The 26,422-nt window shown below is 33.6% G+C and overlaps 2 protein-coding genes and 1 long non-coding RNA gene across 3 annotated transcripts; 1 reads left to right on the plus strand and 2 right to left on the minus strand.

Moving 5' to 3' along the window:
- Window positions 1-1,577: 1,577 nt before the first annotated feature.
- On the minus strand, window positions 1,578-16,407 carry LOC126742137 (LMBR1 domain-containing protein 2 homolog). Its single transcript, XM_050448700.1, has 11 exons — window positions 16,096-16,407; window positions 14,875-15,023; window positions 14,653-14,820; window positions 14,234-14,444; window positions 13,820-14,174; window positions 13,584-13,765; window positions 13,291-13,530; window positions 13,034-13,235; window positions 12,821-12,931; window positions 12,044-12,159; window positions 1,578-1,999 (listed from the first exon to the last, which is right to left on the minus strand). The coding sequence occupies exons 1-11, from the start codon at window positions 16,267-16,269 to the stop codon at window positions 1,859-1,861; spliced, it is 2,049 nt and encodes a 682-aa protein (XP_050304657.1). The 5' UTR covers window positions 16,270-16,407; the 3' UTR covers window positions 1,578-1,858.
- Window positions 16,408-18,234: 1,827 nt separating this feature from the next.
- On the plus strand, window positions 18,235-20,962 carry LOC126742545 (uncharacterized). The gene is made up of 3 exons (XR_007662595.1): window positions 18,235-20,416; window positions 20,476-20,593; window positions 20,657-20,962. It is a non-coding gene; the product is annotated as an uncharacterized LOC126742545 (long non-coding RNA).
- A 347-nt stretch (window positions 20,963-21,309) lies between these two features.
- LOC126742544 (E3 ubiquitin-protein ligase Hakai) lies at window positions 21,310-26,349 on the minus strand. Its single transcript, XM_050449204.1, has 5 exons — window positions 26,047-26,349; window positions 25,800-25,987; window positions 25,490-25,741; window positions 24,966-25,188; window positions 21,310-21,655 (listed from the first exon to the last, which is right to left on the minus strand). Exons 1-5 carry the CDS (start codon window positions 26,252-26,254, stop codon window positions 21,393-21,395), a joined length of 1,134 nt encoding a protein of 377 aa, XP_050305161.1. The 5' UTR covers window positions 26,255-26,349; the 3' UTR covers window positions 21,310-21,392.
- Window positions 26,350-26,422: the final 73 nt, after the last annotated feature.

Consider the following 26,422-nt stretch of genomic DNA (forward strand, 5'->3'; position numbering starts at 1 on the left):
GTTCTTCATATCTGCAACTAACATTCTTATATATCTCACTGGCTAATGTAAGAACTTTTATTTCTTCACTGTTCAAATTATTTACGAAATCTTCAAAGCGTGAAACCTTCCTAATAAACCAAAGGAATAAAAGTCTATGATCTATATACATCAATCAGGAATGGGCACCTTATTTTTCTAATTTAATAATATTTCCAGACTTTTTCTTGAGGGATTTACACCTAGTTATACTACCTATATTACTAGTAACTTATACTCAAAAAAAATCAATAACTAAAAACTGGTTTGGTTGAAATTTGAGATGATCAACTCTAGTCTCAGCAATCACTTTTTGACTGCTATCCAGACGGTAACCGGAAGCGGTAGAGAGTAAAAAAATTGACTCTTAATCCATTTTTTTCTTATAAAAACTCATTTGAGACTACACACCAAACGCATTGGAAAAAAATAACTTCAACTGCTTGGAAGAAAAAGGAAATATGTCATTCTTCATTTCTTCCAGGCACTTGAATTTAATTTCAGTTTATTACAGGCTCCAGTTACCTGGGAAACAAGTATAAATGATTTTTATAACCTGGAAGAAACTATAAAAATGTCTTCATTTACCTAATGTTAGGAATTATATACGGTCTCTAATGCCTGGACGTCGTGAATGTAGGATCATTCTTAAAAAAAAAATAAGGAGACTGCAAGAACTTTTAAAGTGTTCCTTCTTTTCTCCTGCGTGCTGCTTTTGCTGAATCTCTGCTTCTCAATTTGTCACTACATAATCACTCGCACTTTTCCCAACGTCTGGAAAGAAACAAATAGTTGCCCTTTGTAAAGTTCAATGGCTTCGGATCATCAACCTACATCACCTTAAGTGGTGTCCCTTAGGGGAGCAATCTTGCTCTAATTGTGTTTTTGATTTATATCAATGACATTTTCACGAATATTATTGGCCGTAAGTTTCTACTATTTTCAAGGTTTAATGCACTAATGTTTTACTCATCTGCTATTCGTGGGAGTTTAGTGTTTCTACTTAAATTATGCAACCATCAAATTGATGCTTTAGATTTTGCTGATCCCCATAGGCATGCAAGATATTAATGCATTTTATCTTAACACTTATAGCACCAATTTGGCAAAGAACGAGACTATATATAGAGCATGTAACTGGTTCAATACAGTTACGGTTTGGTGTTGACTTTGAATATTTTCAAATCTGTTCTTTTAGATAGAATTAGATTGTTAGTTGTCTTAGCATTTAATGTACTACATACTATAAGTTTTATAATCTACAAATTTGTGATCTTGGTATTTGTTATATTATCTGTCAATATTTCAATAATTGTCTTATAATTGGAGTATTAAGGAATAGATAAGTTAAATAATAACTGAGTTCCCTTCGCAAGGAAAGACTATTATCATATTTTTTAGGATTCAGGCAGCAGTTTGACAAAAAAATTAAATAATTTCACACTATAACACACATACTATATTATATTGTAATAATTCTTCGTAACGAAAGATTATAGTGCAATTCGGGCTAAAATAATCAAGCAAATCGATAAAGTTTTGGAATGTCGAACGTTAAGTAGGCAATAAATAAATTATAATAATAATAAATATAAAAGTATTAAATCTCAAAATATACAAAAAAATTATCAACTATAAATTACTAGCGAACTATGCCCTAAGTAAGTGTATTCAAGAATAACGCATACGAAAATTCTAATAAAGCTCACCGAAGCTACCTAAACAATAAATATAAGTTTCACTGACTAGATACTATAGTCCTACAACATATATCCTTATTGAAAAATATAAACACCCTCTTTAACAGCCATATTTCATAATTCTTAACAAGTTTCTAAGTTTATACATCGTCAAAAATGCCCCGTGGTGGTACGCCCACCCTTCGGTTATCGTTTTGATAACCGTCGGCGAATCTGGTGTCCAAATTGGACGAGTTTCTTCCGAAACCTGTGCTGGCTCCGAAACGCTGATCAATATCATCCTAAGAAAAAAAAACAACATAAAAGAATGAAAAAATTAAGTTAAACAAACTCTACAGTATTCTAAAGCCTATTAAAAATACTTAATACGGTGATATTAAGAATACTGAATATCAGTGGTATCCGAATCCATTTGTATATTGGGGAGTCGTTATTCAAGTACAGTGCAACCTTCGTAAGTCGAAATTTTGTATATCTTGCTGAAGTTTTACGCGATTCGTTTACGTTTCATTATAGTGTTCACATATTTAAGCTTCTATAACTCTGATTTTTTTTTAACTGAGTAATTTGAAGTTCTAGTTTAACTTACATACTCTAGAAATCAACAAATCGTTGCGTCGACAGTAATATAACAGTAGTACAGCAAATCTCTCAACATGGTTTGAACAGCGTTTTGACGAAAAACTACCTACAAGCATTTTTTTGCGAAAACCATTAAAAAATTAAGGATCGAATCGGCGTTCCAACATTAAACTTTAAATTTTTATGGATTTCATTGACCTATGTTAGAATTGGTGAGGTGTCTTTAGAAATAAAGGAAAATGTATCAACTCTTGGCCTTATTTTTGACAGTCAAATGCGATTTGACCAGCACATATCTTATAGTGTATTCAGAAAGCTTATCTTAGACTTAAATTATTGTAGAACAATCGATACATTTTAGAGCAACTATAACTTTTAATAGTTTTTATGTAGCTCTCTTGTTCTTCCGCATATGTACATAATATAAATATTAGATTTAAAGGATTCATAACACCTCTACATCGAACATCTATTTATCAACGGAGTTTTTTTAAATAATATTTTAAAGCTTTACAACTCTATTCCCGATTGTTTCAAAATTTTAGAGCCACGAATCTTTAAATATAAAATCTTTGAATATTATTTACTGCACGAGAGTTAATTAAAAAACTGCCTCTAATGAAATTTTAATTTAAATATGCTACCTTGTATTTTCTATTTTAAAATTAGTTTATTCTTTGTGCTGTTTCATTAAATTATATAACTATATGGCCTATTGATAATAATATACACGTTTGGCGAGTTGAATCTTACGGATTGAGTTTTAATGTATTAGACCCAATAGATAGAGAATAGACAGAGAACGACTGCATCGGTAACCTCCCACCGATAGCGACGCCGATTCTCCGTACCGCTCGCAATGTGAATTTAATTTCGGCTTGCTGTGATGCACATAACACATAAGAATTCTTATGTGTTATGTGTAGTGATGTTAGGTGTTCGAGCGCTCGGAGATGGGTAGGTTATCCTCGAATCAAGTATTGGAATTTTACGCGCACACGAAAGATAAAAATTTATGTTGTTTTTTAAAGTGCTCATAATCGCAAGTCAAAAAAACAACTTTAAGATGCTCAAATCTTAAAAACCTTTGGTGAAAACTAAATACAATATTCTAAAATAAAATGAAAAATAACTCTTAAACAAAATAATAATTCTAATTAAATGGATTATTTAATAAGGTGTTCAAATACACCTCCTTGTTGGGCTTCACAGTATCCCAACCTGTCGTAAAATTCTCTACGTACATTGGCTAACATTTCAGGTGTAATGGAAACATTTCAAGTGTAATGGCTAGAAATATTAATAATTCTAAGTCGTAATTCGTCCAAATTAACGGCTCTTTCATGTCGGTCTTGGTAAAGAATTTCCGTCAAATGGCCCCATAAGAAGTAGTCGCAAGGCGTCAGATCTGGAGATCGCGGACGCCATGGTATGGTACCTCTTGTGGAAATAAGCCGTTCAGGAAAAGTGTTTGTTAAATAGTCCTGCACTTGTCTAGCGTTGTGAGCGATACATCGTCTTGTTGAAACCAAATTTCCTCAAAATTAACATCCAAGTTTCGTACAGCGGGTATAATATTTTGTTGCAATAAAAGTATATATCTCTCAGAGTTTAAGGTACCATCAATAAAAAAAGGCCCTACAATGTGATTGGCTAAAATACCAGGCCAAACATTTACCTTTTGCGGTTATTGAGTTCGTAATGGTACACTCAAATGTAGACTTTCCCGAAACCAATATCTCACGACTGAAGAATTATATCGACCTAGAAGAGAAAAAGATGACTCGTCTGTAAATAAAATATTACTTGTGATAAGTCGTAATTGTGGGGAGGTTTATTACTGCCCCAATCACTTGTAGCGCTCTCCTATGTAAGGAGAGACCTTACTTACAATTTTAAGGATTTAAGAAGAACTGCTCCACCATGGGGGCCGATTACTGCTTCACTCAACCGCCTTCAATTTCTGCAGCGGTTTTTTGTTGTAAAGTTAATTTAATTCAAGAGAAAACAACAAAGTTCAATTTTGATTTGCTGCGAGCGTGTCTTCCATCTTACAACTGAACGGAGACGATACCGCGAGACGGCTTAAAGGCGACTCGCTGAGAGGTGACGAGCGACTCTCACAAAGACGCCGCGCGGGTGGCGGTTATTTATAGAACATCAAAAGGCTGGTAGCGGCATGGTAGAAAAGCGACGTTGCCGCGGATTAACTTATTTTAAATTGTGTTGAATTTATAGATTTTACAGTTTTTATCCGTTGTAGAATTACAACATATTCCCCCCCCTTGAAGTAACTACTTCAAACAAAGAAAGTAACTGATTAAGTTTGCAAGCACAAGAACGATACATATTATCTAGATTTAAGATTACAGAGGTAGCCTTTAGATTAAATCAATTCTAAACATTAGGTCAAAACTTGGTTACAAATTAAAGTCACTTAGAACTTAAAACACTTAATTCTACATCTTTAAACTAAACATTTCAGGAACTTAAAATTATGCTAACAACAATATAAATTAGGCTAACACATTATCTATTCTTTAGAGCACTTAACAGTCTTGGTTAGCGCCATTAGGCAAAGGACATAATTTGGTAATTGGCCTGGTGAAGGTTCCATCTCTAGTTAATACCTTAACCACTCTGACTCTTTTGTCCTTGACTGGTAAAAGTTCAATTATTCTAGCCATGTAAAACAGGGGTTTCTCATTCAAGAGTTGTTTAATTTCGTAGAAAAAATATTGATTTTGAATCAAAGCAATTAATTTGTTCTCAGAGTTCTTAAGCTCCTCTACTGTAAGAGATGTGTCTTGTTCTTGAGCTAATTTCCTACATTTATTGATGAATCTTAAACAGTACGCAAAGCTACGTTGTAGCCTTGTAAAATTTGAAAATCTGCTAGATAAGTAATCACAAAAGTGTTCCGTTGAAACCTTACTCAGATGACTACATACCTTTTCTTCAGGTGGATTTGGAACATTGATTTGTACATTATAGGTTTCTAAGTCAAAATTAGTATCTTGCAAAAAAGGTGGGCCATGCCACCAGAGATCTGATTTTATCAAATTTGAAGGTGTCATTCCTCGAGAGAGAATGTCCGCTGGATTATCCTTTGATTTAACGTATCTAAAGGTATAATTAGAGGCAACTTCTTGTATTTTTGTTACTTTATTAGACACAAACTGAGTCCATCGAGAGGGAGAAGCACGAATCCATGCTAATACAATCTCAGAATCTGTCCACAGGTTTACCGTAAATGAACAAGGAATTTGCTCCTGTAGAATAGTTACTACTCTTCTAGTCAATTTACTACACAAAAGAGCACCCAGAAGCTCTAATCTAGGCAGTGTAATATTTTTTATTGGAGACACTCTACTTTTTGAGGAGATAAGTATGCAAGATGTACATTTATTTAAGTAAACAACACGCATGTAAACACAGGAGCCATATGCCTTTATGCTGGCATCCGAAAAAGAATGAAACTCTAGTTTTAAGATATTGGTTTCAGTCAATAATGGTCGCGGTACATTTAGACCCTTGAGAGCGGGAAATTCTGTTATAAACTTTAACCATTCCTTGTGAATATCTGGGCTTAAACAATCATCCCAGTCTAATTTAGCGATCCATACCTTTTGCATGATTATTTTTCCAATTACTGTGATTGGGTTGATGAGACCAATTGGATCAAAAATTTGAGCTATTATAGAGAGGACTTCTCTCTTCGTATAACTATTCTTTATTTGGAGATTGGGTAAGGACACTGAAAAATAGTCACCCTTTGGATCCCAATAGAGTCCTAGCACCTTGTTCGAACCATTTTCTGGAGCAATTATATAATTTTGCTCTTGTGATGAGTTGGAAATATCCTTGAGAAATAAAGTGGAGTTGGAGCACCATTTGTGTAAATGAATACCAGCCATGTTAAGAAGTTGAGTCACTTCAGAATAAGTCTTTTTTAATGTATTAAGGTCATGGGTTGAATAGAGAATATCATCCACGTAACATGTTTTTAGGAGTGCCATACTTCCTAGAGGAAATTTATTTTTATTTAAATTTGCCAACTCAACTAAACAACGTGTACTTAAGAATGGTGCACAATTTGTGCCATATGTCACTGTCTGAAGTTCTAGACATTGCAATTGTTCACAAGGAGAATCACGCCACAGTATATTCAGCAAAAACGTATGCTTAGGGTTAATTCTGATCTGCCTGAACATTTTTTGAATGTCTGCAGTGAAGGCAAACTTAAAGAGTCTAAAATTTAAAAGAACATCATAGAGTTCTGGCTGAATTGAATAGCCTTTAAGCATAATGTCATTAAGGGAGACTCCGCTGGTGGTTTTCATGGAACCATCAAACACTACCCGGAGTTTAGTAGTGAGATTATCCTCTCGTAACACACAATGATGTGGCAAAAAGAACTTTTTGTGAGACAATTCATTCGTAAGGGTAAGAGGAATAACTTTAGCATGCTGCAAGGAAATGTATTCCTCGATAAAGGATTTATAGTCAGAGTAGAGTTTCTTATTTTTACTAAGTTTTGATTCAAGATTCAAAAATCTTTGTTTTGCTCTATAAAAAGAGTCACCTAACCTTTGAAATTCATTCGGAGTTTTTAAAGGTAAATCGACTTGAAATCTTCCATTTGGCAAGAAAGTAGTGGTGGCCTTAAAAATCTCTTCGGCCTTATTTTCTAAAGCGAGTGCAGGTCTTTCTATTTCTTCAACCTCCCAGAATTTTTGCATAAGAGATTCTATTGAGTTTTGTATAGGGTCATATATTGGGCTAGTCTGAACAAAAAATGAGAAGTTTGACATATCTGAAGAGTTTTCCTCAGGTTGAGTATTGTAATTCAGGTTCCTCTTATAATTCAAGGAACTTTCAGGAAGAGATCCAGATATAATATATCCAAAGTAAGTATTTTGTAGGGTGGGTAATCCCTTTCCTAACTTAATGAGTCCATCAATTAATATTTCATTGTAAACATCACAACTGAGAAGTATATTAATTGGACCAGGCACAGAATATGTCGGATCAGCAAGCTTAATATTCTGAGGTAAGCTTAGTGAGCTTCTATTTATATTTACTTGGGGCAATTTTGACGTTATTTTTGGCAATATTGCACAAGAGACATCAAAATTGATGGTAGTGCTGTTATGTGGAAATATCTTTACATCCACCATCAAATCTGACATTGAACACTTCTCAGAAAGAGTGGAAATTTCAAGTTTTCTTGAATATGAGGTAAGCTTTAATTTATTACATAATTCTTGGGTTATAAAGGAAGTCTGACTTCCATTGTCTAGAAGTGCCCTTGCTGTTACCGGAGTTCCATCCTTGGTATACAGTGTAACAAGGGTTGTGGCTAAAAGTATATGACCTTTTTGGCCTGTCTGAGCAATAGCTGAGAGGCATGAGGTTTGATTTTCAGGCTGAAAACCTTCTAAGGGATCTGTTATATCTTGTGTCGAAAAACTGGAGGAATTAGGAATAACCACAGGAGTATCTTCCTCCTGTTGTGTAGTTATGTGTAATGTTTGAGGTCTTGGACTCGAAAAACTTGCTGTTTTAGCAGGGTTTTGCGATGAATGATGATTACAGACTTGGACGCTATTGGAGGGGTTATAAGAGAGAGATGAAATCTGATTTCTATTTGTCTGAGAAGCACTTGAGGGAGTACTTGTAATATTTCTTGTTGCTGGGTAACTTATGTGTAAAAGGGAATGGTGTCGACCATTGCAGATGCTGCACGAGACCTGGGAGCTGCAGGTCCCAACCATATGTTTTGTGCCTAGACAATTTCTGCACAACTGTTGAGTTTTAGTGAAATTAAATCTATCCTGTGGAGAAATTTGTTTAAATTTATCACAATGATATAACTTGTGATTTGTCGCTGAACAAAACAAGCATTTTAAATATGGGCCAGTCGAGGGGCCAGTTGACCTAAAGTTTTCAGCATTATGTAGGGTAACCCTTGCCTTAGATGGCTTACATTCTTGTTTATATTCATTAAAGCTGAGCTTTTCTAATATTTCACATCTTTTTTCCAGAAATTCATGAAACTGAGCAAGAGTGGGAATTGACTTAGGACCTATTTCATATTCGAAGGCTCTATGAGTAGAATGATCAACTTTTTCTAAAAATATTTCAATGAGAATTAAATCCCAGTGTTGCACTGGTACATTCATATTTCTGAGGGCTTGCAGTGTTTGTTTAGACAGAGTTAAAAAATCTCTTAAGGTCTGAGAGTTTGTCCTGACTAAAGAGGGAGCCTTCAGCAGGCGTTTAATTAAAAGGCTAATAACACGAGACTTATTTTCATACCTATCCTTTAATGTGTCTAATGCTATTTGAAAATTAGTATCAACAACCTCAATGTTTTGAATAAGATTTAACGGTTCACCCTTGAGGTAGGATTTTAAATATATAAATCTCTGTAAATCCGTCAAATCATTATTTTGGATAATGAGCGTAGAAAATAATTGAATAAATGAGTTCCATTCAGAAAAATTTCCAGTAAATGGGTTTATTGACAGTTGAGGTAGTTTGACACTTGATGAGGCTGGTGAATTACCAATTTCAGCGTTTCTACTAGAATTATTCACTATAGTAGTAGAAGAACCAGATCTTGAAGAGGTGTGTGCATAAATTTTATCTTTTATTAAAGTAAGGGTTGTGACATACTTTGCCTCCCACTCGTCTACTTCTGTGGAAATTAAAGTACTGTCAAACTGCTCAAGTTCTTGTTGAATTTATTCATAATCATTAAAATAAGAGATTAATTGCTCCTTTTTTATTTCAAGAGTACTGATCGAGTCACAGTCTGGGTTTTGCAGCACCCAGTTATAAGTACGAGTGATTCTAGCCTTTAAACTAGCCAGTCTTTTATTTGCACCCACTGTCAAGTCTGGTGCTTCTGCACTTTCCCTAGGTTCTGTCATTGCGAATTTGATATACTATATGTTAAATATAGAGAACTGAGATAAGAGAAAACGGTAAATAAAACATATAATTAGGTTAAAACCTAGTTAAACTTTACAAATTATGAAAACCGAGTGGTTTTTGTTTACATGAGTAGTTATTGTAAACCAATTTACAGCTTTGGATTGAGTCAGAGCTACTTTAAGCTATACTTAGCTAAGAGATTTATTTAGAGCACCTTATTAAACCGAGATTAAAACCTTATTTTTTGCACATGCACAAATTTAACACAATAGTTTATAGCAAAGTTATTATCCTTATGAATCCAAAAGAGTATTTACAAAGAGTTTGGAACGAACTTACCAATAAGTCCTTGAGAACACGAGCACTAACCGAGCACTACGCATTAACTAGCGATTTGCGATTTTCCATACAATTTTTTGTCCACTTGGAAACTTAATTTAAATGAGAGAGAGTACTTGATACTGGGAGATTTGGTTACCAATCCACTCTAGGAGAGACCCAAAACTTAGGAGGAACCAGGAACTTTAAACAGGAAACAGCAGCAATCTTTACGACATAAACTGAGTGAAGTTGATGAATATATCCGAGCTCGTAGGACCAACAAATGTGGGGAGGTTTATTACTGCCCCAATCACTTGTAGCGCTCTCCTATGTAAGGAGAGACCTTACTTACAATTTTAAGGATTTAAGAAGAACTGCTCCACCATGGGGGCCGATTACTGCTTCACTCAACCGCCTTCAATTTCTGCAGCGGTTTTTTGTTGTAAAGTTAATTTAATTCAAGAGAAAACAACAAAGTTCAATTTTGATTTGCTGCGAGCGTGTCTTCCATCTTACAACTGAACGGAGACGATACCGCGAGACGGCTTAAAGGCGACTCGCTGAGAGGTGACGAGCGACTCTCACAAAGACGCCGCGCGGGTGGCGGTTATTTATAGAACATCAAAAGGCTGGTAGCGGCATGGTAGAAAAGCGACGTTGCCGCGGATTAACTTATTTTAAATTGTGTTGAATTTATAGATTTTACAGTTTTTATCCGTTGTAGAATTACAACAGTAATTTTGATCAATTTTTTCTCTTAAGGTTTCACAAAAATCCAAGCGTTTTATTTGATCTTCTGGAAAAATTTCCTGAGTGTTTTTAATTTTATAGGCTTAGTACTTATTTCTTTTCAAAATATCACCCACTGTACGACTTGGAATATCAAGTTCTTCAGAAATTTGGGAGCTAGAACAAGGTTCACTTACTTCCACAAAAGCACACACCTTGACCTCCTTTTCAATCCTAGCGTCAGGTGTTCGACGAGGTTCCTGATCGCCACTAAAACATTTTGCACACCGATTTACACATCCCGACTGCTCAAACTTATGCCAGATATTATAAATTGTTTTAGCAGTAGGGACTTGCTGATCAGGATATGCAAATATAAAACGGCCGACAACTTCTTCTGCACTATCCGCATTACAATACCATTTAATGATATGAATCTTTTGATCAACAGTGAAAACCACTTTTATTTTATTACTGTATCCGTCTTCGTACCAAAGGTTGAAATAAATTGTAAATATGATCGGCTAACACGTACATAGGTATACGATGAATTGCAACCGAACTTTAACCGGACTGATAAGCGCAACGACGACGCGATAGCCGCCCAGGGTAGAGCCAAGTTTGTTCTCCCTCTACTCCGTCTCCTTCTTACACATTACGCAAAAATCATATTCGAAATTTTTCAACCGCCGAACGTGTATAAAAGTTTATTGTTTGTGTCATTTTTTGTTTAATAATTTATATAATATTCAATTAAGGTCATATGGAAAATGTCTTTAGTATAAACTTATTTACATCTACATTTGGACCTCTTTTCATAATGCATCACAATTATGTTTAGGATATACAATAATGAAGAAGATTAAATTCCATTAGCTGAATTAAAAAATAACTTATCATTGATGATTGACAAATAGTCTTCATTGAAAAATGTAGATGCAACTTCAATGGACAGTTTTATAAATCTCTAAATTGTGATCAGTGCAGTTAACTAATAAGAATAAGCTATGGAAATTTCAGATTAAAGCGATGAAGAAAATTCAAGTTTTACAAAAGAAGTTTTAAAAGCTCTTGATACTATTCAAACAGCTTTTACTCTGAATGAGAATAAAAAAACCATATTTTGAATTTTCTTGCTTAAATAAAATAGTTTTATTGATCTAACTGTTCTAGCAATAAACATGTTTATCAAAACCTAAGAACAATTTATTAAAAAAAAAAAAGTACATGTAATTAAGACAGTTTACAGTTAAATAGAAATATATAATTTTTCTGAATGTTCAATTTGGTCTTTAAATAATTTTTTTTTAAATAAAACTTTTTTCAAGTCAGTTTTTTTATTGACATTCTTTAACTCAAAATCATCGTAAATTAGCAGTCCCTTGAAATTTGTGTCATACAGATCCACGGTAGTATCACTTTCTACTTTCTGTACTCTGATTGATACATTGAATAGCATTCTTAATATACACCTTAAGGAGGGTAAAAAAGTTAATTATAACCTTAAACAGTATTAAGACACAAACGAAAAAAGAAATAAGCAAAAAACTCTTAGATTATCAATCAGATTAAAAAATTAATAAAGGAATTAACTTTAAGATTGTAATAAAGTTGGTATCAATCCTCCAATAATTGAAATACCCTATATTTATAAAAATATGAGCTAAAATATTTATTTGCATGTAAAATCTGTTTTAAACACCCCAATAAATATTTTGACCCGTAAAATAAAAGAAAGAGTTAATATTCACCTCTACAGGCGGAAACCGGGTATCAACTTCATCACTAGTATAAGTGGTTCTATTGTATGTGTCTAAATTATATGAATCTCTTATTCTGCTACTTTCTAATTGTTGCATAGGCCGCCCTGAAATATAAAGTAATAATGTATAATTGTAGAATTCACATATATAAAAGTAACATAAAGCTCAACTTCAAGTAACGGTTTTAAACTACTTTTAACCTGATATACTTAATTCTTATTAGAAATAAGTAGACCTAACCACTCATATCTTACTAGACACGCTTAATTCAAATTTAACCCCTAACGTTACTAAGAAAAATAAATATATTCGAAAATGTTATCAACAAAATGATTTTTCTTGTTTTCTCATTCACTATAAGTAGCTGAAATATTTTTCTTATATAAAAAAAAAAATAATACAAAATCAATTATTAATCCATTCCAGCAATGTATAACAACCTTATTAGGGATGCCTGCTAAAAAGGAGTAATACTTTAATTCAAATACCTCATTAATCAGTTTCTTCCATATTTAAGTAATTCTATTACATTTAAATCATGTCTGTGATAATAAATTTGAATACTTATGTTTTTTGGCGGCCTTATTAATATTTGTCATTATGTAAAATTATTGAAAAATTACTTAGTTGTTGGCTATTTATTGTAATACAATAATGGCTGTTTGTACACAGAAATCGCAGCAATAAAATATATTTTCTAAATGATTTTACCAGAAAATCATGAATTATTTAAATTAATAAGATACACAAATCAATAAACCATACCTGGTTCACTATTAGACATATTAGGCCTCGCTCTTCCATTGACAGGGAATCTTTCTTGAAAATCCTTCCTCCTGTTAAATGATTCTTCTGCTCTTTGTCTCTTGCGTTTTTCTAAAATAACATTTTTCGGATTGTAAAAAATCAATTGCATAGAAATACACAATTTAATTAATATTTTATATGATTGGAGAAATAAAACCGAAAAATAAATACCTCTTTTAATAAGTTCCCTGCCCTCCTCAACCAAATCTGTAGTCATTTCTTCGTCACCGACAAACTGATGAAAGCCTAACATTGACAAAAACCTCGATCCAAGACTAAAATATGTGGCCAGGCAAAAAACCAATATTGCCATGGGAAAATAGACGTTAAATCCGTGGGAAATTATGCCTATAACGTCCATATGACCCATGATCTAAAACCAAAAAATAGTCATAGAAGCACAAGAGTCAAGATTACCTATGACTGACCTGGGTATAAGAAGTTTCGTTAATTTCACTATGTATAACATGACTATCCATATGTATAAGTCCCAAAAAGTTAAGACACAGGGCCGGAGTCAGTCTGCTAAACATCATTCCGGAAAATATTAAACTGTGCTCATTAGTTTGGTGGTGAGGAGCTAAGTAGTACAAATTGAGCAGTTTTATTTTAAGTACAGTTGAGTAAGCACAAAATGAGAGATAGAGTATTATAAATGTAGACAAAGCCTAAAAAATATAATACTGAAGTGAACATTTAGTTTATGAAATAACTAAAGTACCTCAATCATAAAATAGTCATAATTAGCTTTAGCAGCATTAACAATCACTGCAAATATAGATAAAGGGGGTGATACACTGAAAAATGTCACTTCTGACCATACAATGCAAACTGACATGATTCCTGTGACTATAGCAATCAATTTCCAGCAATATGGTGCTATAAGGCATTTCCAATACCATTCTAGAATTTTTGTTTAAAAGCAAATTGATATAAAAATTCCTGGCTAATACTAACCTACAACTGAAGTAAAAATATATTGAGTAAACCATGTCCTTTTTCTGGGAAATGTATGCTTAAATTGCCTGTCTCTCGACACTTGATTCTTTAAAGTATCCTCAGTAAGGAAAATCTTTTCCAGTAAAATGTTCCACTGAGTTTCTGTCCTCTGTAGCACCTGAAGAGATTTAATTGTCTGCCTGTGCAATCTCACCAAAGTTTTCTCAGTAGGTGAATCATGCGGTGCATCCTCAGGAATTTGCCTCCTATTCATTCTTTCTTTTAATTCTACCGGCACCTTTTGCAATATTGTTTCCAAGGGTTCATGCAAATAATGCCCTGGTCTAATAATCATTGATATGGCTTGAAGTGACTATAAAAAAGTACAAGATTTTTTAAAAGTATTCTTAAAAGTAACTGCATTAAGCACACCTCAAGGACATCATCAACAGTTTCTTCTGCTTCAGCTTTATCAGAGCTCAGTTTAGCAGCTTTAAAGTAATACTGGGTTAGTTTTAAGCTGGCATTTGAATTGTGCCAAAAACCCCTAGGTGCCTCTACTAAAGAATAACCAAGAAGAAGAACAAGCAAAAATAAACCCCATGTGTTACTGGCTGATGAAGCTATAGCTTTTAATTTGTTCCTAAAAAATCATCTAAATAATTCTTTTCAATTGTATAAGTAATTACAAAATAATATTAAAAAATATACATATTAAAAAAACACACACATTATTATTCAACACCTATTGACAATTTGAACCACAGGATATGGACACACACACAGGAAGTAGTATTATGAATATCAAGTTGATTTTATAATAAATCTACATATATTTGAAGAAAACCTACCAGTCCAAGTCTATACCAGGTTTTAAGGCTAAATATATCAGCAAAATACCACAAATCAACAAATATGAGCCATAGTAAATTGCATTGTCAACTAAGGCAGATTTTAATTTCCCTTTTACAGTAAAATCTCCAGCTTTTATGTAGGATTGCATCATAGGCATTATTAGCCTAAAATTATTTAGATAGGGAAAATGTTTGGCTTTTTTATATACAAAAACTTACCATGTCAGAAATTGGGTACTCCAATAGACTGTCCTCCATAAGTTTATAAAAACCCTTTCAGGCAAATTACTCCATGGTTCATCACAGCATACCTTTGTTACATTGTCTTTTAGTAGAATTTCTGTGTGGTTCTGTTGTCTGTATACAGTCTAAAAATTTAAGTATAATTATGTGTTATTATTTCTGTATAAAAATCAGACAAAATTATTTGGAGCCCTCAAGTTTGAAGACATATTTTAAATGGCTCCGCTGTGCAAAGGGTTAATTACTTGTTTTCCCTTAACAGAAAGAATAGAAAGAAACATAAAAGTGATAGGTACACCTTTCTTCTAAATAGAGAGGATCTTTAAATTTTTGTGTGTGAGCCGCACCAATTAAGTATAATGTTATGTTAATGTGTCACATATAAAATCCGTTTAATAATTTAATTATTTCTTGATTCATCATTTTTTATTTTCACATATATTTTTACGAAAATATTTTTTGATATTTCCAAACAATATAATAGTCTAATATCCAAAATTTCAGTCTCCTTATTTTGATTTGAGTGATAATAATGTAGATTGTCCAGCTTTTAATAAACTAATTTAATTTGAGCTAACTTTGACTTACCAGGGTTATTTTTGCTTGTTGATATACATATACTGTAATAACTTATAAGAAACTTGACCTAAATTAAGAACTTAAATGTTTCAATTTAAAAAGGATTATATAAAACCTGTTTTGGAGAAATAGATACATAATTAATTTAATTTTTCACTCTAATGATTTATTGGAACTATTAATCTAGTCCTTGTTTTGTTATTTTAGTTATAGTCATATTTGCATATTTGTAAAATTGGGATCACTGTAGTAAGAAGTGCTAAAGGGGACAACAACATCTGTCCACTATTCTTTTTGTGTTACATTAGAAGGGAATATTAATAAGTATAGAATTAAAATGAAATGAAACATGTACTCCACTGCATACTACAAACATGGTAAATAATATACCTAACAACTTATTCTTAAAGTTATTACATTAGTTCCTAGTATGCATGATAATTAAATTTTAAAAATCTAAGATGAGGATATAATTACTTGAAATCCTATTAAAAAAAAATAGTTCATTGTGCTTTTAAAATTAATCCTCGGGGTACCCGCATTATTATGATTTCTCATAGGAATAATATAAAGTAGGCAACTAAAATGTTAAAGGAATATGATAATTAATATACTTACCGAAATAACATCAAGAGGTAGGGCAAATATAATTAAAAAACTACAGAACCAAGCCAATAACACTGTTAGGGTGACAAAAATTCTATGCCTAAACCAATTTCCATATCTGTACAAGACAGTGGAGGATATGAAGAATGATAGTAATATTTTGGATATCAACGGTGCATAGCTCATGTTTATTGCTAGTGAAAAGCTTTTTACCAACAAATGTTACCAGAAGGGCTTTTCAGTATGGATTTTCAGCTCTATTGGAACTGGGTCTCTTCCTCAAGTTTTGAGCTTCCTGTTGCATTTTTTCCAACTTCTCCAGGGTAAAGCTTTTAAGGGGGATTAAACGGGGCTTACAGAGCATCAAATCTGGTACATCTTCAATAATGATCTGGCCACTTTTGTTGATAACAGGCTTTAGATTGTCAGAACCAGAAGACATGCTTGATAAGTGACACTTAAGGCATCGTGAAGCTTTGTCCTGAATTACAGATCGATTATTGATTCAGGAGGAATATATAGGAAAAGCTGTTTAATTCGAATTTATTATTTTTCAGATATTTCCGATAAACACAAATTTTTAGTTTCACTGGAGCTGATATGACATGACAGCCACATTACACACAATTACAACCGGTTGACGTAACAAACGTCAAAGTTTGAAGTTAAGTTAGCTTTAATGGTCGGTTGCTACAATGCAACATCTATAGTCCTAACAGATAGCTCTGTAGACTAATTTGCTTCATTTCATTTTATTTATTTAGGATAGGAAACCTTAATTACAAAAGAAACTAATTAAATTTATTACATTTCAAATTTCAATATTAACAAACATAATAATTATTTCTATTGCTTGTAAAGTAATTATGAATCTCCCTAACAAAACCCTTATGCGTATGTACCTATTGCACCTCAGCACCATTCTTATCTCTATATTAAACAGTAGTTGTAAAGAATTAATATATATTTTTTACATTAAATACAATAATAGTTATCGATAATCGCAATAATCGAAATGAGGTTGATTTATACTTTTAAATAATGTAGCTCTATAAGCAGACAATTATTACCAAGTTTATACGGGCAAGTAAACCCCTTTAGCGGCTAAACCGGTTTAGAGATTTAAGAAAGAGAGTCTACCTATTAAGCAGCGGTTTACCATTGCCAACATAGGAATTAAAAAAAAATTGGTTGAGCTAACTAGTTAGTTTATTACTTAAAAGTTGACTAGTAACAAATGATCACAAAATGATACGGCAAAAAATTAACATATAACTTTAAAATATCTGTGTATTTATTTTTTTTTTAAGCATTTAAGCACATTTGTGTTGGTAGCACTGGAAGTTAAATCGGTTGAGTGGTGACAGGTATTTACTGTTTACACGGTGATTAAAGCGGTTTAAAACTGGATCATCCACTTATAGAAACCGGTTTACGATCGCTAAAGCGGTTTAACGGTGTTTATACATGCGAATTATGTTAAACCGATTTGCTCTAAACCACTGTAAGGTGCTTACACAAAACTCTGTAAATGTGAGAAATTTTACAGTTAAAACAAGAGTACAAGTAAAGTTTTATGTTTAACCCATTCGTTTCTCTTACCATCCACATGCATTTTATACGATTTAATATTAAATTTATAAAGCTTATTAGGTTTTGTACTGGCCAACAATGCTTTAGTTCTTTTTCTACATTTAATTTGAGTTTGTTCATTTTTAGGAACTCATCAAATCTTAGAATCAATTGTCTAACTTTCGTTAATACTTCCTTCAATCTTAGCCCCCTGCTTACTCTTATATGTTAATGATTTGTCTTATTTTATGGCTGGCAATGGCGCTACTCTCGTTCAATTTGCAGATTTGTGTCCTTTTGATAGAGCGAATATCAGATTGGTGTAGGGTAAATCGACTTATTTCAACAACGCGGTTGATACATTTCACTAATATAAACGCGCAACAAGAGACAGAATTTAATTATTTTGAAAATAGGAGACAACAACTTTAAGACACAAGATCTGCCTTCATTCGTTCCTTGGTCTTTCAATAGATATAAGAACATTAATTGGAATGCACATAGTAACAATATTTGTACAAAAATAGCATCTAATTTTGTCCTAATGAATCTAAGAAAAATAGTGGGAAGCACTCTACTTATAACCTTCTTGTAAGTAACAGCAATAATGAATAAATTATTCATTACTGTTGTATTATTTGCAAATAAGTTAAAAAACTCTAGTCCTTCATTAAAATTGATGAGTTTACCTAATGCAATTGAAGGGCACAGGGGTAAAAGGGGCTCATTGCAATTTTACTCAAAACTGTGATATTTTCAGGATTGATATTTTGAGTATTTCATATGTACTTTTACCTCCCATATTCCAAACTAGATAAAACGTGCTCATTGAAGAGAAAATCTGCTTTAAAAAAAAAGCTGTACACGGGTAGAACGAGCTCATTTATCGTGTAAACCGAGCAAAAACGGGCTCATTGTAGAAATGAGCGCGTTTTTGAATGCAATGCGTTTCAACCATGCTATTATTAAAATTAATTTGTTCCAATGTTTAGTATTATTGCGTCAGTTGGTCGGTCTGCTAGACGAGAGCGTGCTTGTTTGTTTTCTTTTTTTTTGTTTTATCCTTAAAACTCAAAAAGTTCTCATTATCGAAAGTGGTGAATACAGCAGTGATGAAGAACTAAACCTGAAAAATAGTGTAATGGAGCCTAGGAGCAAAAAAAGAAAATCTTACGGCAGATTAAGGGACGTTAACAAGAAAATGAGACTCCAAAGTCATGAAATGGGCCCTTATTGCAACTGTTTAAAAAAGTGTTTTGATGTTGTACCCAGTGATACAAGATGTAACATATTAAAGCATTTTAACATGCTTAGTTCGACTAATGCTCAAAATTCATACCTTAGTGGCTTAATATCAGTACTTTCAACGTAAGACATTGAGAGAAGGTGCTAAGCACTACAGTGCATCCTTCAAGTACAGGGTGCGAGCTGTGGTAGCAGGTAGCACGGAGGAATTTGACGTGTGCCGTAAAACATTTATTGCTATACATGGCATATCAAGAAAAAAAGTAGAAATTTTGGTAGCAAGCTTGAAGGAAACAGGATATGCTCCTGAAGATAAACGAGGTAGGTCCCCAAACCATTCTAATAAGCTTCCAGTAGAAACTATAAGCCTAGTCAGGCAGCATATCAATTCATTTAAAGGTCGTGGAAGTCATTATGGCCTGAAGGACTCTTCTTCAAAAATATACCTTTCTGAAGAGCTAAACATAAAGAAAATGCATAAAATGTTTAAGGAACTTCACCCTGGCAATAAAATATCGTACGAGTCGTACAGGCAGGTGTTTTGCCGTGATTTCAATATCTCCTTTGGTTATCCACGAACGGATACTTGTAGCAGCTGTGATGAGTTCACAATAAAAATTAAAAACTTAGAATCTGAAAAACTGGTGAAAAACTCATCTGAGGAGATCTTACGGATATCTAGGGAGATGGAGAGATTAACTACAGAAAACGAGTTACATAAGAAAAAAGCGGAACCTTTTTATAGTAGGAAGAGGATGGCTAAGATAAACAGTAAAAAAAATCTAACAATTTGTACGGATTTTGCCAAGAATCTTCCAGCGCCAAATATACCAACAAATGATACCTATTACAAAAGGCAGCTATCAACATACGCATTTAATGTTCACATATTGTCTACCTCTAAGAGCTATTTTTACGTCTATCCAGAAACCCAAGGGAAAAAGGGTTCAGATGATGATGTGCTCACTGCTTCATAACTTCATATATAACCATCTAGATCGAGAAGTAAAGCACCTACAAATATTTTGTGATTCATGCAGTGGCCAACAAAAAAATTTTACCTTTTTTCGTTTTCTTCATAACTTAGTCAACAACGAGAAAAAGTTAGAATCAGCTTCTATCACGTTCCCCATCCGAGGACATTCCTATATGGAATGTGATAAGAATTTTGGCCTCGTAAACAAAAAAAGCAGAGCAGATCTTCCCAAAGACTGGTTGAAAATATTGGAAGAATCCCGCCATTTCCCAACTCGATTTACGGTTATCGAGGTCAATCACACTTTTTTCCGCAGCTGGGGAAAATTTCTTGACAATAGTTACGCAAAAAAGTCGCCATTCCCATCTAGACCAATCAGAGAAATTGAGCTAAATAGAGGACCTTTGATACAGTATCGCACTACATATAATGGATGTTGGGAGTCAGCTTCGCTGCAAGGAAAAAACCAAACGTCTTCGCGATTAGCTGTTCGCCATCTTCAAGACAACGAAGTTATGCTACCTGAGTTAAGTTATGAAGGTACAAATTTTTTTATTATTATTAAATCTGTTTTTTACGTATTTTATTTATATATTTAGGGCAGCTTCCAATATCTGCTGAGAAGTTTCGAGACCTGCAGCATTTAAAAAAGTTTTGCAACAAAGCAGCACAACAAGACTTTTTTTCAAACCTGCCGCATCACTAATTAACGAATTGGTAAATTTTAAGGATAAGGTCGGTTTTATAGATCTACAATAGTAATATCTTTAATTTTTTTAGGAATATTGTTTGGAGCCTTTCGCACTAACGACGATCGAGGTTATGATTACTGTGAAAGAACAGGCTCATTTTAATAAAATGGACCCCTTTTTCCCCTGTCACTTTTGTACCTTTTTTGTATGCGATTTTATTATTTTTTTGTACTGAACGGAAATACAAACAGTCTCAAAACACTTAGGGAGTTTGTGTATTGTTTTATCTTCACAAAAAAAAGTTAATTGATTGAAAAAAGCAACATAGCGTTCCTAAGCTAGAATTTCAACCTTAAAATCGCTCTGCTGAAAAATCACAAAAATGCTCACGAGCTCCTTTTACCCCTGTGCCCTTCAATTCCTTGAGGAATGCCAACGTTATTCTTATTTCTGTTAAGTATTTACCAATCTTGTAAATTGTGGCCTCTTCCCCCCCTAGACACTCCCAACAAGATACAAACCAATGTAATGCCTTAGCATCAGTCATTACAATAAAATGCTATTTTTCATAGTAGTATTTCTCAGTTAATTGTTTTAAATGCTAAAGTCAAAAAATATTGCAAAAACACAATTTCCCTCATCAACTTGTATTTTATCCATTTAGATAATGTTAGTTTCAGAGCTGTTTCTCAGAAGTGACCTTTTTGTAAATCAATAAATAATATAATTAAAACAGACATGTTACATCCTATTTATAACGTTTAATTCCTCTCTTAATTATATCGTAAAGCCTAAAACTACAATCTGTAGTTCTCAATCTGTCACTATCTGTAGTACTGTTGGTTGTTAGTCCATTGCGTTGACGCGGCATTGTAGTCGTACTGTTGGGCGACCCTAGGCGCCACCACTGTCGACTGTATATATTGGGTCGGCGGAGCCGCAGGTTGAGCGCCTGTATAAGCCGGGTAAGTTTGAGCGGCCGGGCTGTAGGCCGGAGGCGTTGCGTAGTACTGAGGCTGTACTTGGGGAGGAGGAATGTGCATTTGGGCCATCGATTGACCGTAATTGGGTTGGGCAATCGTATTAGCTGGAAGGAAAGTTTGAAATGTTAGGAGCAATTTATTTCCTAAATGTCTGTAATAGACAGTCCTATAGGAACCGTTAAAATAGAGATTTTTTTAAATAATTACAAATACAGGTCAGAAAACCTCAAAAAAGAAACTCCCAAACAAATGGAGTGGAAAAGAAGCCATAATCCTCCTAATTCAGTTCTTGTTGTGCTTCCTGTCTTAGTCCCGAAAATCTTATCTTTTTTATAATACACTGGTGGCCAAAAGTAGATTCACACGTACTTATTTTTCGAATTTGTTTATATCACGGTTTAGGAAATGATAAATTAGGTGGGACAGTACCTGATTGAAAAACAACGGAGCCTATTTGTAATGTTTAATTATATTTAAACTATTTATTCGTAATACCCAATTTTATAAAAAAAAATTAAAAAACTAAACAATTTTCAAGTGGCCAAAATTAAATTGACAAATTCTGAGCTTACTAAACTAAAAATAAGTATAGAAAATTTAAAGGGTTTTATTCAATAATGCGTTGCATAGCCTCTATTTCTTCTCACTGCCATCAACCTTTTGGGCATTGACCTAATTAAATTGTCAATATAGGACGTGTCCATGGATATCCAGCATGCCTTCAAAGCTTCAAAAAATTCTTGTTTATTTTTGAAATTTTTACATCGGATGTGACGATCAAAGTAATCCCAAATGTTCTCGATCGGATTTAGGTGACTGTGACAGCCATTTGATAACATTAATTTTTTCTTGGGTCAACCATTGCTTAACGACCTTGGAAGCGTGTTTCGGATCGTTATCATGTTGAAAGTAGTGGTTAAGTGGCATAACTTCATCGGCGTAAGGTACCATAACATCCTGCAGTATGTCTTTATACATAAAACGATCCATTGTACCTTCTGTCAAGTGTAGTGGGGAAAACACCCCCACACCATCACGGAACCACCTCCATGCTTGACTGTGGACACCGTATATTTGGGATCATACCTTTGGTTCACAGGACGCCTAACATATCTTTTGCCATCCGAATTAATCAAATGTTTTTAAAATCAATTAATTCAAATTAATCGGAGACTGTCCAGTGACTATGTTCTCGAGCAAAGCTCAATCGCGTCTGTACGTTTTTTAAACTTAGCAGTGGTTTCTTTGCAAGGCGTCTTGTTTTTAACTCACTATATTGAAGTCTCCTTCTAATGGTACGACAACTAACTGAACCCACACCTTCTTCTTCCAAATGCAGCTTGATTTCTTTTGAAGTTGCCAATAGGTCAAGTTTTGCTTTTTTCAAAATTAATTTGTCAACACGACTAGTGGTCTTCTTTGGTCGGCCAGTTTTTTTTTAGAGAAACAACACTTCCACGGAGATTAAAATTTTTTATTATTTGACTTACTGTTGCCCTTAAAAGAGAAAATTTTCGAGCAATATCCGCCTGTTTAACCCCTTTCCGGTAATCGTCGATTATTCGCATCTTAATATCGATCGATAAAGTTATACCACGTCGCATTGTGAATATTTTTCAAAACTAATAGTAAGGAAAGTCAAATCAATAGAAACCAACGCATAAAACTCAGAGACTGAATAAATATGTTGTTTGTCAATCCAATTTTGGCAGTCAAACAAAATTATTGGAATTTGATAAAAAAAATATTGAGCAAAAGTGCAAGCAATAAAAATCTAAGGAATTTGCTTCTTCAAACTATGTTGTTTACATTCCTGAACACTAATGAGCTCAACCAGTTTTTCCTTTGCTTCAGATAAAATATATCCATAAAAATGGCATTTGTCAATCTACTTTTGGCCACCAGTGTATGTGATACTATACCTAAAGACATTTTACGGAAACCCTGTATACTTTTTCTATTTTTACTATTTTAACATAACACACCTTAAATTATTGAAAGACTTTCAATGTGTTAAGCTACACACATTAAAAAGGGCTACTGGACAAAAGTATTAAAAGAGAATTAATAAATAAAAATATTGAAATTAAACAGCATTTTTTTAAAATTCAAAAACAGTTTTGAACCCTTCACTGATCTTAAGAATAATAGCAATGGCCAGAGTCGTGGTGGTGGCTCTCTGGTCTCCACAGATAATTGAAATATGAAAAAGTCGATTTTGATTGTGATATTGAAGCCATACTGTTAAAATTTAAATATAAAAAGTCTGTATTTTATTTATCATGTATATATTTTCCTCCAAACTAAGTATTAATCTATATGAAAATTCATATAATAACTTGCAAAATATTTTAGATAAAAACTGTTAGTCCTGGGAGATATAAATTTGCTGTTCCTTGAATTAGATTTAAATTGTGTGAAAAACCTGTTGTTGATAAGTTTTATTAATTTTAATAAATTACCGTAATTCAAACACATCGAAAATAAAATTAGTAGAAAACTAGACTTAATTCTATCTAATATAAATGTCCTTTAAGGAAACAGAGCACCTGGGCTGTTAAATGACCACAGACATCGTCCCCCCCTCTTTGTCATTTAATATTTTTCTTCCCAGTTATAGGGAATGTAAAAACAATATTAGTAAGTCTTTTTTATCTATGCTTATGCTGGGTGACTTTTAGTTCTTTACCTGGTAATAAGTTCCAAGGACTGGTCAGATACTGTTAGTAATTCTGATTCTACTAGAACTTCTCTATTCATGTATTTTATAGAAAATTATTTTAATGTATTGACTAAAAAGCAATGCCTAAAAAGCCAGTTCAGGACAAGGATAATGTCAACAAGGTTAGATACCCCAATTATTTTATCAAAAATTAAACTAAATACACTCCATAAATTAATTAATGCAGGAAAAGCTAATGACTCTTAGCATATCATCTTTAAGTCTAAGAAATTAAGTATCAAACTGACAAGGAACACTTTACCTTTCCTAGTAAGTTTTGAAGTCACATGGAATAGAAATCAAAGAGTAATGGTGTTCCTGGAGAAATTAATTTTTATAATATAATACACCAGGGTTCTGTTGAAATATCAGAGGTATTTGCTGATTTTCTTGCATATGTTTATGAACCTGCTTCTAAGGATACTATAAGAGGGTGGGAGGGTCAGAGTTTTTTTGATTTTGGTATGATTATTGAGGAACAAGTAAGGTCAACAACAAGTAGGGACCATATTCCTTGCTATATTCAAAACTTTAATGATGTTTTTCACCTAATAAGTCCAAGAGATACAATTTATATTTATTATCATACTTAACTCTATTTTTTGGATCACTTTAAGTCTAAAAAACTCTATATACTTTCATTTTTATAGTGTAGAAGTAAAAGTATATATAAAAAATGTCTAAAGTCTTACCTGTCTGATACTGGTTGTAATAATTTTGTGATTGGGTCATAGTTTCGTGTGGTATAGGCTGAGGAGTTGTCTCCTGAATAGGGACAGTTATAAGATTTGTTCTAACACCTGAACCTTGAATTTGTGAGGAACGACGCCCTGTGGTCGGCATAGGATTAGACCGGGGGTCATTTACTATGTTTGCTTTGCTAGGGCGAAGTGAGGTCCTCTCAGGCTCCATAATCTAAGGTTTAATATAGATACATAAAATATGTTTTTTTTTATTGACTATATTAATGATGCTGTCCATTTAAAACAAAAACAATAGTCTCTTTGAGTTTTTGTAGTAGAGACTACAAAAGCCTTGGAGATTGTCAAGATTTGTAAAAGAAAGTTTTGGTGATAAAGTGAGATTTTGAAACTGCATGAACAAGGTAAAATAATTAGTTTTTCAGATTATTCAGCTATTTTCTATACTGGCAAAAATTGGAGAGTTAAAAAATAAGGCTGACATAATTCATTAATATTGTATTTAAAAACCCTACCTCCATGGGTTGTGGTGTGGTAATTTGTTGCAAACTTGAGACATGCCGGTGGTTTATATGGGCCTGCAAATCTCTTTGTGAAAGATAAGTTCTTCTACAGCCAGTGGACCCATACATACTACCACCGTGGGTGCACATGAACACCGTACCCAAACCAGTTTGCTCTACTCGAGACACTTTTTCCAGACACCTTGGACACTGCTTATGCTCTTTTCTGCCACAGGCAAGACAAAACACATGCTTACAAGGGATCTAAAAAAAAAATTATATCATTAGTTAATCATTGCCTCTATTTAGTTAAAGAGATTACCATTCTGCCATAAATCAAAATTGGTTTCAAACATGTATCACAGCAGTGTATCATGGGGTTTAACACCTTTTCTCCTATTAAATTAACTTTATGATCCCAGTTAAGTCTTAGCATAGGCTCTGGAGGGCCTCTATTAATTGTTGTAAATGTTGGAGCTTCAAGCTGTGATATATCTGCTTCCAAGTCAACTTTAAACAAAATAATAGACTAGACTAGAGGGATTCTACTCTGACATTAATATACATACTTGGTGGAGGGCCTGGCTCTTCAAGCACGGGGGGTTCGGGTTGGGGCTCTTCTGAAGGCTCCTGAGAATTTTCCGGGGTCTCAATTTCCTCGTCGCTTTCGATCACTTTCACCGCTTTTTTGCCTCTTCCGCGGCCCCGTCCTCGCCCCCTACCACGTCCACGACCGCCCCTACCTCTACCGCGACCCCTTTTTGGAGCACCATCCATTTTTTCTTATTTTTGAGCCCCAAAATGCCCTATCCCAAGTAAATACGGATTTTCGTCATCGAGTATCAACAATAAATGTTGAGGTTATGTTTATTTTGACAGGAATTTGACGTTTTTTGTTTTGAATGTTATCATTATGCCAGTGGTGCCAATATTTTCAACTTACTA

The sequence above is a fragment of the Anthonomus grandis genome, chromosome 11, assembly GCF_022605725.1.
Source record: "Anthonomus grandis grandis chromosome 11, icAntGran1.3, whole genome shotgun sequence".
Classification (NCBI taxonomy): Eukaryota; Metazoa; Arthropoda; class Insecta; order Coleoptera; family Curculionidae; genus Anthonomus; species Anthonomus grandis.

Excerpts from the sequence above, each read along its gene's own strand:
- LOC126742137 (XM_050448700.1), bottom strand. The coding sequence starts at position 16,269 with ATGAGCTATGCACCGTTGATATCCAAAATATTACTATCATTCTTCATA. Across the intron at positions 14,445-14,652 it reads CCTGGTATAGACTTGGACTG|GAACAAATTAAAAGCTATAG; the intron begins GTAGGTTTTCTT and ends ATGATTTTTTAG. Across the intron at positions 2,000-12,043 it reads CCCGGTTTCCGCCTGTAGAG|GATGATATTGATCAGCGTTT; the intron begins GTGAATATTAAC and ends TTTTTTTCTTAG.
- LOC126742544 (XM_050449204.1), bottom strand. The coding sequence starts at position 26,254 with ATGGATGGTGCTCCAAAAAGGGGTCGCGGTAGAGGTAGGGGCGGTCGT. Across the intron at positions 25,988-26,046 it reads AGAGCCAGGCCCTCCACCAA|TTGACTTGGAAGCAGATATA; the intron begins GTATGTATATTA and ends TTTTGTTTAAAG. Across the intron at positions 25,189-25,489 it reads CCACACCACAACCCATGGAG|ATTATGGAGCCTGAGAGGAC; the intron begins GTAGGGTTTTTA and ends ATTAAACCTTAG.